General features: G+C 44.3%; 1 protein-coding gene and 1 long non-coding RNA gene across 3 annotated transcripts; one reads left to right on the plus strand and one right to left on the minus strand.

Annotated features, from left to right (window-relative positions):
- Positions 1–4,450: 4,450 nt before the first annotated feature.
- Positions 4,451–9,257, plus strand: TMEM52B (transmembrane protein 52B). The gene is made up of 5 exons (XM_032687453.1): positions 4,451–5,141; positions 5,570–5,613; positions 6,313–6,351; positions 7,327–7,493; positions 7,932–9,257. The coding sequence occupies exons 1-5, from the start codon at positions 5,094–5,096 to the stop codon at positions 8,180–8,182; spliced, it is 549 nt and encodes a 182-aa protein (XP_032543344.1). The 5' UTR covers positions 4,451–5,093; the 3' UTR covers positions 8,183–9,257.
- LOC116786655 lies at positions 8,981–12,749 on the minus strand. Of its 2 annotated transcripts, XR_004357035.1 has the most exons (5): positions 12,491–12,749; positions 12,242–12,344; positions 10,626–12,149; positions 9,953–10,049; positions 8,981–9,406 (listed from the first exon to the last, which is right to left on the minus strand). It is a non-coding gene; the product is annotated as an uncharacterized LOC116786655 (long non-coding RNA). The 2 variants fall into 2 exon arrangements; XR_004357036.1 differs by having other exon boundaries at positions 10,626–10,750; positions 12,197–12,749.
- Between the last annotated feature and the right edge of the window lie 517 nt (positions 12,750–13,266).

Consider the following 13,266-nt stretch of genomic DNA (forward strand, 5'->3'; position numbering starts at 1 on the left):
ATAGATCACAATGATACTGTGGATTTTGTGTGTGCGTGTCTGTGTGTGAGAAACTGGGAATAAAGGTTGTCTTTTCGTTGTGCTATATTGAATTTTTGTCCTCTAGGGTGTCGCTGGACAATTCAGACTATTATTATGTGTTGCCCAGAAAATCATCATTATTTCTAAGCCAGCAAACCCACCAGTTAGATTTTAATCCTCTGCAAACAAGGCAGAACTAAAGTAGGATTAGGTTAACTTTCTCCCATTCAACTCAACCAGGTATCTACATTTCTTAGTCCCAATTGTGAATTTTGGCTTTTAGATACACAGTAGCCACAAATAAAAAGTTTAGGTGTCTAATGTCAGTGTGAATGCCTGGAAGGGGAGTTAGATACTAAACAGAGAACTCGCCTCACCCAGGATTAAATAGCAGATATTTGATTTCTTATGTCTCTGCTGGTTGGCCAGACTCCCTATATGGCCTTTGGAGAGAAAAATACATTTTCAGAGGATTATTCTTTTCATCCTAAACTGGGTATATAAGACAGTGGGAACTAATTCCCTCCTGGGTATGACCCTATCACCCTATGGAGAATGAGAGTGTTTACATGGTTGTTATAGTCTTAAGTAATTCACATATGTAGAATTATGGAAGTGAACTCCTGCTGCTCCACATGCCATGTTTGGAAATGAACCTAAATCACTGGAGCACTTCTGAAAACTTTAAGTGTACCTTTTTATTTTCTTTGAGGTATGAAAATAAATTTTCAGCCTGATATATTTTTGCTTGCACCTATGTTATTGTGTACAGCAAGAGAATATACTAAAAGGACAATAATCATGACAAGTACCTTGTGGAAATCATCTCCACCATTTTTACTAGGCCTGGCAGAACCCACACAGTCCTTCTCCCACATCCCTTGCCATCTCTGATTGTAATTCCAGAGGTTGTCATGCTTGAGCCCTGCTGCATTCCATGATGGGGAAAATGTACAGCATAAGGAAAAATAAATCATCGAAACCATAAGAAATCTCTTTTATATGAGACTATTAAATTAATTTGCCTATAGTAAACCTGAAATCTGACATCTGTTGTATACAAAGACAGCCTGTTAGTTTGTTTTTATCATCCTAGTTACAGGGACAGTAGGGGAAGCTCAGAACTATGTGGGTGTGACCAAACTGTGTATTCTACACCCTCCAGGTCATGTTTGGGTGGACTGTACTGGCAGCTGAGTGAGCTTGACTGGGAAAAAATGGCAAAAACACCCCATTGTGACTGGCCCAGTGTATCCTTGGCAAGGATTACCTCAGGAGCAGGAATTTCAAAGACCCAAAAGGGAATTTTGGGAGAGCTGCTGTGGAAACAGGGGAGATTAGAGAGCTGAATACCTTCCCTGGTCTCTCAGAGGACCCTTCTGCTGTGGGGCTGGTGAGGGTTGAAGAACCCTTGGGAAGGAAATCACCCTGTCCCAGTGTTGGGGTTAGAGATGGTAGGGTGCACAGGGGAGGTAATGGCCAGCAGCAGCTTTCTCTCTTAGCTCCTTTTCTTCAGGATAAATCCCTGGGCATATTCAGCTTTGGAGACTGCATAAAAATTGTGGAGCTGGGCTCCTGTAAATTATGGCAGTCCATTGATTTTGTCAAGGCAATAGCCTGTCCCACCTCCATCCCGGCCCAGCTCTGAAGCAGTGCTGGCTGTGCAGATGATGGTCTGCTGCTGGGAGGGAAAAAACAGCTAAAGTTTCCTATCCTGTGTGAGATCCCTTGTGTGGGAGCAGTCACTTTTGCAGGCTGCATCCAAACTTTGGAAGGAAAGCACCCAGAGCCGGTATTGGTGGTGCAGACGATAAAATACCGGGGGAAGGTAAAGGCTGCAGGGGCTGTGGTGCAATTCAAGGAGTTTGAGTTCAGTGTGGAGCTTTCTCGGCTGGCACTGAGGTTTTTGCTGGACATTTTTAGTTTAGCTACAGGACCTCTATGAGCGTGAGAGAATGGGCTGGTACATATAGTTGGAAAGGAAAGCTCTGAGTGCATAATATAGCCGAAATCCTTGGCTGTGAGCGTGAAACCCACTGAGCGTTTTCTCTCCCGTCACGTTTTGCGCCAGGACGAAAAGCTTTCGTCGCCTTTTACCTTCCACTGCCGCATTTCAGCAGCTCCACCAGATGGCGTGGTGTACTTCCAAAAACCAAATTAAATGTACCTACAAAACTTGACCACCGCCTCCAAAATTAAAGACTCCCAGGGATTTCTCCCATACCTCTCCTTTACCACCACCGGCACTAGGGGTGGGTTCTTCACTTCCACAGGAAAGGTACTGTTATCCTCTTTCTGGAGCCAACATCCAAGGCTGGAAAAGCACCTCCAAAATTGAATATGTCTGGGGATTGCTCCCTCATAAGAGGTGCTGGGACAGAACGCTGTTGCTGGCCTTTGATGACGCTGGCTTTGAAGGAAAGGGAAAAGCTTCGTGTCACAGTAAGCAAGTTATGCTCATTACCTCCTCTCCACAACAATTACAGAGCTGCAGTTCCCACTTTTAGGGAAAAAAGCACAGCCTGGAAACCTATATAACAGAAAGATACACAATGAACATATATGCTAAAAAATTACTTTCTAGATGGTCACTTCCGTGAAGACACAGACTCACCTGAGGAGACAGAACTGGGTAGAAACAGAGGACACATCTCATTTCCTTCCCTGCCATGTTGAAAGATAAGCTCTCATCACAATTTGTTGATTTACCATTATTTCTATGGACTTCTTTCCCCTTTCCTAGCACAGCTGATTTCCTGATTTCTTGCAGCATATTTGAGAAATTTGCGTGCAGCTCGTTCTTCATCATGTTGAGGTCTCTTAAGTTGCATCCTGTTGTCCTTTGTGTAGAAAGAAAAAGAAGGAAAGGCTGCAGGGAAGAGAAAATTACACTAATTTTGGATTAAGTCTAAATAATTTCTTGAAGTTTTTCAGTAACATGGGGCTGTGTTCCCTGGCTCTGTTAAACAGTGATTAATATTCAGTAAATTCAGCCAGAAGTGCTCCTCGATGTCTCAAGGGGCACAGGAGGATTGAAGGTAAATTGAAGTGAGAAACACACTGATCCCAGGCACAGTCACATGTGATAATCACTACCTTTTAGCAAGAACAGGAAGCACAGTATTAACAGCAATGCCACAGAAATTGAAAAGGAGTAATCAATGTTTCAGTAAGAGTGAATTACAATATGCTTTTGGAGGGGTCACTGTTTCATGTCACGTTGCTGCTTTTTCTTTAGAAATTTTTTTTATCACTTTATCTGGTGTTTCTCCTGTTGGATCCTGCTAGACTTTGAAATTATCAGTTAAAATTAAGTTTAATCTACTGAATTATGACACTGATAATAAAAAGCCCCAGAAAAAAATTGGTAAATTGCACTTCTTTTCTACATTGAACCCACCCAGTTTCAAAAACCATACATACAGGAAAGGCTATTTTACAGTTCTGCTGGGTCTTTTCTTCTAAGACTTCTACAACACACAAAAGAGTTTAGGGGAAAGAGACAAAAAGAATATTGGCCAAATCCCGTAGAAATACAAAGTCAATAGGTCATGTTTCTTTCTTTCTTACTTCTCCATTGGGACCCAGAAACCTTCTTCCAGTAGACTGGGATGGAGGGAGGGATGGATAGATAGATCAGCTAATGCTAAGGTATGTTTATACTGCACCACTAACTTTTATAATTAGAGAATGGTAAATAGTTTTTAGCCTGCCTTGGGAGAATTCATTATGTTCATGAATCCATTGGTTCTGCTCTGCAACTCTAAAATCATCAACTCTAAAATGCAGGCTAATGATTCACCAGTTTAATGTGAATGGACTGTGGTTCCAACATGGGGCAACAAGTTTCCATAGTTGCTCTCCTGCCTTTAACCAACATTTATGCACCAGTCCCGGGTGGTTTCCAAGAAGAAATAGTAACACATTACTGCAGAGCATTTTTTTTCCCCGTCTCAGCTATTCAAAAGAGAAAGATTAGGTGAACACAATTATGTGCATGTAATAATAACCCTCTGAATGGCCATGAGCACTAACAGAGATTTTAAGCAGCTCTACAAGACAGAGAAAATTAATGGGTCATTGAATGAAACCTGCTAACATAATCAGCTGCAGAACAAACAGTATCCAGGATAGGAGGGTCAACATGTATTCCCTGTGGTGGAAGGTGTTTAGGGGGGCTTGGATGGCCATGCAGGAATTTTGGGAGAGGGACTGGGGAGTGAAAACTCTCAGCTGCAGGACTGACATAGCAGGAGGCTGCCAGGTAAGAGGGATGGTGGCAGAGCCTTAAAATGGGAGGTAGAAGAGGTGTTGAATATTTATATATATGCATATATATATATATATATATATGCATATATATATGTGTATATATATATATACGCATATATATATATACATACATACATAGATCTACACATATACCTGTAACTACATATATATATAATGCTATATATATTTATTATATTGCAAATTCTTTCAGTTCAAAGTCAGTAGATTGGATCCACACAGGTAGGACAATGTGAGTGCCAGGACAGAAAAGGTACTGGAGGAGGGAGAGGAATCTGAACTCCAATTAAAAAGGTCAATAACACGACCTTCAACCCACTCCCCTGAGGGTAGGGGCGGGGAGAGAAATAATTGGGAATGAACAAACTCAGAGACCCTTTCTGCTCCTAGAAGGGAAGGGTCAGGTCTGCAGAGGTCTCACGATGCCCTTCACTGAACTAGTTCAACATCTAAAGTCAGAATCTGTAGCTACTGCTCTTCTCCTGATCTGACTGGAAGGCTTTAGAAATCCCTTCAAAACAGGGAGAGGAACAGGCCAACAAAAAGACACAGGCAGAAACGATCAGGAATTGCCAGTGACAAAGAGGGAAAGAGAAAAAGCAAAAAGCTGAAGGGCAGAGGGCAGAAAGGGGTAGAGTAGGAAGAAGAGACTGGATTCAACACACAACACTGAAGCTGCTCCTTCTCCTGGTCGCTGGGCTGGTGAGGATGAACTGAAACTGGGAAGGACAAGACTTTGAGCAGCCTGAGTCACCAAGAGGCCACAGAATCACCTCACGGGAATGCACAGCTCAGACATGATCTGCTTTGTTTTGGGATGCTCTTTATGGGTAAGTCACAGCTCACATTCCTCTTTGTGGGGTCTGGAGTTACCTTGGAAAGATGGAGGGCCATTAGTACAAAAAATTTCCCTGATGTTTGAAAGGACTGGATATATAAAAGGCATGGAAGACAATATTTGCTGCTATTCCAGGGAAAGTTGTGGTGAGAATGAAGGTAAGAGAGGGTTTGTGCTGGGAACAGTACTAAACAGGATTTTACTGACTACAGGAAGTTCAGATATGAAACAATGCAGTTGGTATCACAGTAACTTCAGATCTGCAGCAGAATACAGGATGGAAACAATGGAAGAGGCATAACAAGAAGTCCGTCCCATAGGAGATTCAGACTGGTAATGGTCCAGATAACAGAGATAAAAATTGCAAATTCCAAAGATTTAATTCCCTTAGCTGTGTCTTTTTTGTTTTATCCTTTGTAGTTCCTCCAAGTAAGAGGTGAGGAAGGCTGCCTCAATACTGAATTGTAAGTATTTGTCAGAATTGCTGGGTTTTTTGAGAAAACAATGAAGGACAAAGGCAGTAGTGGCCATGAATGTTATGACTTGATGGTTGACATTTTCCAGAAAAAGTTATTTAACTGTGAGTATTAAATACTCATGTAAAATTATCATTGCTTTGAATGTGGTGTATTAATCACTACTTCTATTGATCAACATACTGATCGTATAGTAACATTCCTGCTGCCTATTTGCACAACTGCAATAGTTAAGAGATTTCTGGTGTAATTTCAATTGACCGAGATTATGAATTTGGAACTGAACTTTCCTTGAAAAAAAAATGGTTTGAAGTATACTGCTTTGGTGAATATCACTATCAGTGATGCCCTTTGTAAGAATGACAGAATAATTATATACTGTCAAAAAAGACAAAACAAATGTGAATGCAGGTCTCTAAGGTTTGCAAATGGAATTGGGCAGGCAGAAATATCAGGAGAGGAATAAAGAGACAAAGCCAAACAGAAGGGAAACCCACCTACAGGGAGATTGATGAGGTTGGACAACTGTATTCTCCCCAAAGCACAATGAGTTTCTCATCATTGTGCCACCTGGGAGTTGGACAATAAGGGAGGAGCATGAGGGGAGATGGAAGAAGGTGCCACAGGGATCTTCCCATTTGTTTGGTATTCCGTGGATGACTATTTTTTGTACCTTCTTCTCTTCAGCTGTGCAGGCACAGAGTGGGACCGTTTGTGGTATATCTGGTAAGATAACATACTTTTACTCTAAATACCTGCACCTCTAGTCAGTTCCAGTAGCAAAGAGTGGGATTAAATATGACCTGCTCAAGTGTGATGCCACTCCCCACTTCCCCTTGGGATGCTCTAATGCTCTATAGTAACCAGGCAGCCCCTCAGCTACCCCATCATCTTTAACAAATGTTGGCTTATCAGCCTCCTTTTTTATTCCACATATTAATTTAGGTGTATGAACAACAGTAATAAAGCATTCATGGCACAATATGCCTTTTAAAAGACCCATTATTTAAGTCATTTCAGTCTAATTCCTTAGTAATTCTTACCAGGATGAGATTAAAAAGGACAGTACTTATTGAACATCTAGAACGCTGCATTACTATATATAATATTTAATATGCAATTATCATTAATAATTAATAACAATGTATTTTATATATATGTATATAATATTCTTTAAAGCGAGAGAGAGCATAGCCAGAAGATTGTGAGATCCAATTTTTCCTCCCTGCTTTTCACTCATGACCAGTCCAGTTTTGGTCCCCCAGTAAAAAAGAGATGCTGACAAACTGAAACAAGTCCACTGGAGAGCCAGTAATAAGGACGAGGTTTCTTCAGCCTGGAGGAGGCCAAAAGCGCAGCTTGATTTTAGTTTTCCGCTACCTAAGGGGGATCTTGAGACAAGACATAGAGACTTCTTGGAGGTGCTCACCAGAAGCACCTGAGGTGGCTGGTCAAGCTGCATACAGGAAAATTCTGATTAGACAGAAGGAAAAATGCCTCCCCTGAGGCTGGTGCAGCACTTGAACAGGTGCCTGGAGGGGATGAGGGATCTGCATCCCTGGGGAATGTCCAAACTCTGCTGGAAAAGGCTGCAGATGTTTAGCTTTGAGGTCCAGCCACGCTTTCAGCAGTGAGAGACGTTAGGACGTGTCCTCCAAACAAAACCTTTCTGTCCTAATTGTGTGTCCCCTCCCTTTCCAGGGTGGTGGTGGTGATTGGTGGGCTCCTGCTCCTGTGTGGCGTGGTGTCTGTCTGCGTGAGGTGCTGTTTTCAGTGCCATCAGGCAGGGGACGAGTCGGGGCCGCAGCCCTACGAGGTCACCGTCATCGCTTTCGACCACGACAGCACCCTCCAGAGCACCATCACCTGTGAGTTGGCTTTGAGGGGTGCTGGGGACTTCAACACACCACCAAGGGAGGGGCTGCACTCTGAAAAGCCCAGGTTGTGACACCCCAAGGCTGACAGAGGGAAGTTCATAGCAGGATGGAGGGACAGCAGCACCTGTACATCCTACAAATTGAGGTACTCACTCCTCGTAGCAGATGCAGCCAGATGGAGAGTCAGCCCTGAGACACGTTTGGGTGGAATTAGGGCAGCTACAGGTCTCAGTGGCATTTCAGGAGAGAGTAATTGTGGGATGTTATTGATGGGGTTTCACACACACTCCTTTTAGGGAAGGCTGAAGGGGCAGGAAAAGGAAAACACTCAGGCTGTAAGGGGAGAAAAGCCTGTGCCCTGCAGATGCACTCCCTAATCACATGATGCTTTCAGGATGAGGCAAACAGCTTTTGTCTCCTCCCTTCCAGCTCTCCACTCCGTGTTTGGGCCTGCTGCCAGGAGGATATTAGCAGTGGCACACTCCCACAGTGCTGCCCAGGGAACACCACCCCTCTCGGGGTCGGACACTCCCCCGGTGTACGAAGAAGCCCTGCACATGAGCAGATTCACGGTGGCCAAGGCGGGCCAGAAAGTGCCAGACCTGGATCCCGTGCCGGAGGAAAAGCTGCAGGCACCTGCTGAGGGCAAGGATGCCCGGCCAGCCCTCCCAGGACATTAGTGTCTGAGTTTAACTCATGGCAAATAATATGGAACAGTTACATGCAGAGACTAATTCATCTGGGCAGGGTTAGGAATCTCAGATTAACTTCCTTAGTCTAACAAGAAAGGGAGGGGGGGAACTAACTAAAATTCAAAATATTTTCAGAGCTGTCGTAGTTTGACTCCTCCTTCTGTCCCCTCCTTGCGATGGTTGGCCACTGGCATTCTCCAAGTCCATTTATTAGCACACAACACCAGCAGCAGAGTTGGCACAAATAAGCAGGCAGCAGGATCAAGGTGCTGAGCCATTTTGCAGGCCAGTGACCTGCAGGGTGGTGGCAGAGGCCTCTCATTCCTCCTGCCTCCAGCCCGAGTTTTCTCGGGATGGCAGAGAGGATTTCAAAACACAAAACTGAAACCTAACCAAACCAAACAAACAAAAATCACACCAAAGCAAAAAAAGACATGTGAGAAGGTCTATTAAGACCCAAAAATAACACCAAACTTCTGGAAAGTGCCAAACATTTATAGTCATTTTTAAAACAAACAATCTGCATGTAAACAAAAGACAGCATATATACGGACACTCTGTGCAGTATGTGCCCCAAATGTCCTCCAGGTTACAGAGAATGAAGACAGTCTGGTTCTGGATAGGATATATAGCAATTCTGAAATAGTAGCCTGTTATATTTGAATTAAAAAGTATTATATAGGTGCCAACAGATCAAAGAAGGGGAGGAGCAGGAACACTGCCCCTGAAATAAAGCTCAATCATCTTTTAATTGCATTCATATTGTATTCTTTATTAATTCCCACTGTTGTTGTCAAAACCAGACCAATTTAAGTAAGACCATTTGAAGTATTTAAGCCATTTCCCAGATAGAATAATTTGTGAGTCTCTCCTGATTGATACAAATATGCTGAACCATCCAGAAATGTTGATCAAACTGGATGAACATGGGTATGGACCATCTGTAAAATGTTTTCTTGGGTTAGGCAGTCAGGAGAAGGTGAGTATTGAATTACATCAGTGTTGTCTCTACCCCAGGTTCAGCACTTGAAAACATTAAAGCAGAGGGACATCAAATATCAAATGATAAGCAGCCATGAATTTATTGATGTATATGTTAATGTTGATATGAATGCCCAGGACACAGATATTACATCTTTCTGAAACACCTGCATGGCCCTTCTTACTGAAGTACCCAAATTCTCACTGTCCCTAATATGCTGGTCTTCTTTCCTGTGAAATACAGAAAATATGGTTATTTTTACAGATAAGGAGAACAAGGACAATGTTGGACAAGGTCCAACAAGGACAGGGTCCCACATGTTTTTAGGGACCTAACTGCTGTTGAGATCAACCACAGAAAATTTTGGAGAAGGTTGCAGGGATAGAATCAAGCTGAACTGAACAACCCAAACACCTTTGATATGTCCCAGACCTTGCCCAGTCACAGGAATTTTGTGTCTAAGGGTCTTGATCTCTGAGGTTATAAACTTCTTCCTGAATTGTCTGGTCATTGCCCAACTGTATCATTAGTGAGTGATAAAGTGGAATGGAAAAAATAAAGAAGTGACATGTAAGTTTATGTCCCTTCTGCTGTACAGCATGCTTGAATCACAGAATCATAGAATGGTTTGGGTTAGAGGGGACCTTAAATATTGAGTTCCAACCCCCTGCCATGGGCAGGGACACCTTCCACTAGCCCAGGTTGCTCAGAGCCCCATCCAACCTGGCCTTGAAATAATAGCAACTGTTTGTGGAACATCTCGTCGAGTGACCCACTTTATCAGCTGCTCTCTGAAGTCCTGTTCAGCCATGACGTGTCCCCCAAGCTGCAGAACATTTCCTGGAAGGCTCTTGTTTACTCCCCGGGGAAATCCTGAAGCAAGCAGAGACATTTGAGTCTGCTGAACGTGCGTCAAGTGCTACCAAGCCCAGAAGACTTCCTGGAAGTTTTCACAGTCGTTTCCAGAGGGAACAGACTGTTCCTACTCCACCTCCTGCCTGCGAAGCCCGAGCTGTGCAGGCATTTAACACACGGTGGCAACCTCGCTCCACAGGGCAGCAATCCTGCCTGGCAACGCAGAAATGCTCAGTCTTCAACAATTTACCATAATAATTACACCGCAATTTTTTCTCTAATACGTGCAATGATAAGGGACGTTTTAAAATTATTATTTTTCCTCTACTCTACTGTCTTAAATATTTTAACTTCTATGAGATTTTTTTCTTCTATGAATTTTTCTAATTGTCTTTAAATCACAGAATACTCTGAGTTGGAAGGGACCCACATGGATCACTGAGTGCAGCTCTTAAGTGAATGGTCCATGTGGGGATCAAACGTGATTTTGGTGTTTTTAGCATGGTGTTCTAACAAACTGAGCTCCCTCCTTCTTCAGTTTCGGGGGAAAAGTTACAGGTCAGTTGTACCCAGACCTGATTTCAGCTGTTTTACCTGCTGATTTCCATGTCTAACTCTCCAGTCCCTTCCCATCTGCTCACATCCTTCTTTGCTTGTCTCACTCCTAGTTTTCAGGTGCTATGCTGGTACCTTGAAGGGGTTTTTTACTGCCAAGACATCTGAAGCATTTGAAATGACAATAATGATAGATATAACTTCACTTGCTCAGGGATTGTTTCCTACTAAACTGACTTCAGGTGAGCCAATAAAACACCAGATTACAACAAACAAACAAAAAGCAGAAGCAGAGTACTCTATTTAAACATAGAAGGCTGTGTAAGAAAGCAAAGACCAGGCACAGGTGACTGGAGACACTTCGCTCTTGCTGGCAGATCTGTTACAATTCAAAGTTCTCTCCTCTGAAGTAATCCAAAAACAAGGACAGAGTCGAAAAAGACCACATGTGTTTTGTGAAAAGGCAGGATAAGCCTTTTGCTGTCATTTGCTGCTTTTCATTATGCCACAAGGTATGTTCCTTAATCTCCTCGTGACACCATTTGTATGAGTTTAAGCTGCTTGAGCTGAGGCTGGGCTATACAATAAGTTTGGGAGGAACGAGTGACTTTTTTTGTGAAAAATAAGAAACTGCAGAAAAATAGAGCAGTGAGGCAGCACAGACAACACAGAGTCCTTTTCTGGAGGAAAGGAAAACATACACACAATTAGACATTGTTTGGTGGCGGTGACTAATCCTGTGCCCTCATCCAAGACCAATGTGTCCAGACTGGCTCTGAAGTCACCAGACCAGTCGTGAGGGGTATGGGAGAGATGCCAGGCAGGGATGGACACCAGGCAGAACAGATTCACAAGTGCTTCCAGGTACACCATGTGTAGTTTAATCCCCATTCAGAGTACAAAGTAGAAGTGTCCTGACAAAGAGAGGCTTTGATATGCTGAATCCACAACAAAGGCTTAAAAACAGATAAAGCCAGCCTGTGGAGGCAAAATGGAGTAAAGGTATCCCATGGGAGGTACTAATGAAAGAAATATCCAAGGGAATCCAGACCTACAATTAGCTGAACAGTATCGTTGGGCAGGAGCACCGTGTGGTACAGCACAGACTGTAAACCCTGCCCCCAGGTTCTGTGCAAATATTTTTATCTCCTGCTTCTATGGCTACGGCACTGGCAGCGCTTGGGAAATCCCTGTCAGAATGTCCCTCTACGTGAGCTGCAGGCACAGCAGTACAGTACGTGCTCAGAGCGGGTCTGACACTCTGGGTTAAGAAAAACTACATTGTTTTGATAGCCTGTGGGTTGTGCCAACCCCATTTCCAGTTCCTCCCTCTAGCACACGGATCCATAACATGGGGTTTGTCACATGCCCAGGGGATGACACTCTAATAACTCCAAGTCAGATGTTTAGCTGTTTGTCACTGCTCCTGCGTGTCATCTTCCTGCCTGCTGTTTTTCCAGTGATGTTGTTGTTATTATTGAAGCTGGAGGAGAGAGCTGGGAACTCGGTGCCTGATGAAGTGGGGAAGCAGGAGGGGCGAGTCCTGTGGCTGCACATCCAGAGCTGCATCATCAGGGCAGGAAGACAACAGCAAGATTTGTGAATCTCACCTCACGTGGGATTTGTTGGGAGAAGTCACTTAGCAAACCACTCACAGGCCATGTCTTTTCATCAGGACAGGGAAGAACCCTAAAGCTTCTCCCTGGTTTGTCATCAGCAGTTCAAACCAAACAAGGCTCAGCTGCCTTGTGTGCAGTCCTGGGGATGGAAACAACCATGTACGGGACAAAGGGAGTTCGAGGTCAGTCTGTTAAAATTGCCAGGACGTGTTGGTGGCCTGGGTGAAACAGGCTAGGTAAGTTCCTCTCTTTTGCCCTTGAGGACAAACCTACATCACCACAGACCTTGAATACACTTTGCTGTGCTGCCAGCAGTTAGGAAGCAAGGAGGCCAAACACAGGAATCATGGAAAGATGCAGTGCCACAAAACCAGAATTTTCCACAGGTCAGAACCCTGGAATTCCTTCCATCTTAGGCTATTCCCTGTGGGACTGCACAAAACCAGCCCCTTCTGATGGATCCTCTTACACCACCTGGCAACTGCAGGGAAATGTTCACGTTTCCTGGGACAGACAGACACAGGCAGTGGGGACACCTCACTGTGATGTCGCAGTGGCAAAGGGGGGCCTCCCCGTGATGTCACAAAGGCAGTGGGGCACCTCCCTATGACGTCACAGCAATCCATGGCACAGTGGGGGCACCTCACTGTGATGTCACAGCAGCAAAGGGGGAACCCCTATGATATCACAGGGGCAAAAAGGGGGGCCTCCCTTTGATGTCACAGATGCAGTGGGGCACCTCCCCATGACGTCACAGTGGCAAAGGGGACATCCTTGTTACATCACAGACACAAAAGGGGCACCATCCCTGTGACGTCAGAGCAATGTGCAGCACAGTGGGGCACCTCCTTGTGACGTCACACTGGCAGAGGGGGACCTCTGTGTGATGTCACAGCGGCAAAGGGGGACCTCCCTGCAGGCCACCTCCCCATGACGTCACAGAGGCAAAGGGGGACCTCCTTGTGACATCACATCGGCAGAGGGACATCTACTCCTGACGTCACAGCGACAAAGGGGGACTTCTCTGTGACGTCACAGCAGAAGAGGGGCATCTCCCCATG

The sequence above is a fragment of the Chiroxiphia lanceolata genome, chromosome 5 (genome assembly GCF_009829145.1).
Source record: "Chiroxiphia lanceolata isolate bChiLan1 chromosome 5, bChiLan1.pri, whole genome shotgun sequence".
In the NCBI taxonomy this organism is placed as follows: domain Eukaryota; kingdom Metazoa; phylum Chordata; class Aves; order Passeriformes; family Pipridae; genus Chiroxiphia; species Chiroxiphia lanceolata.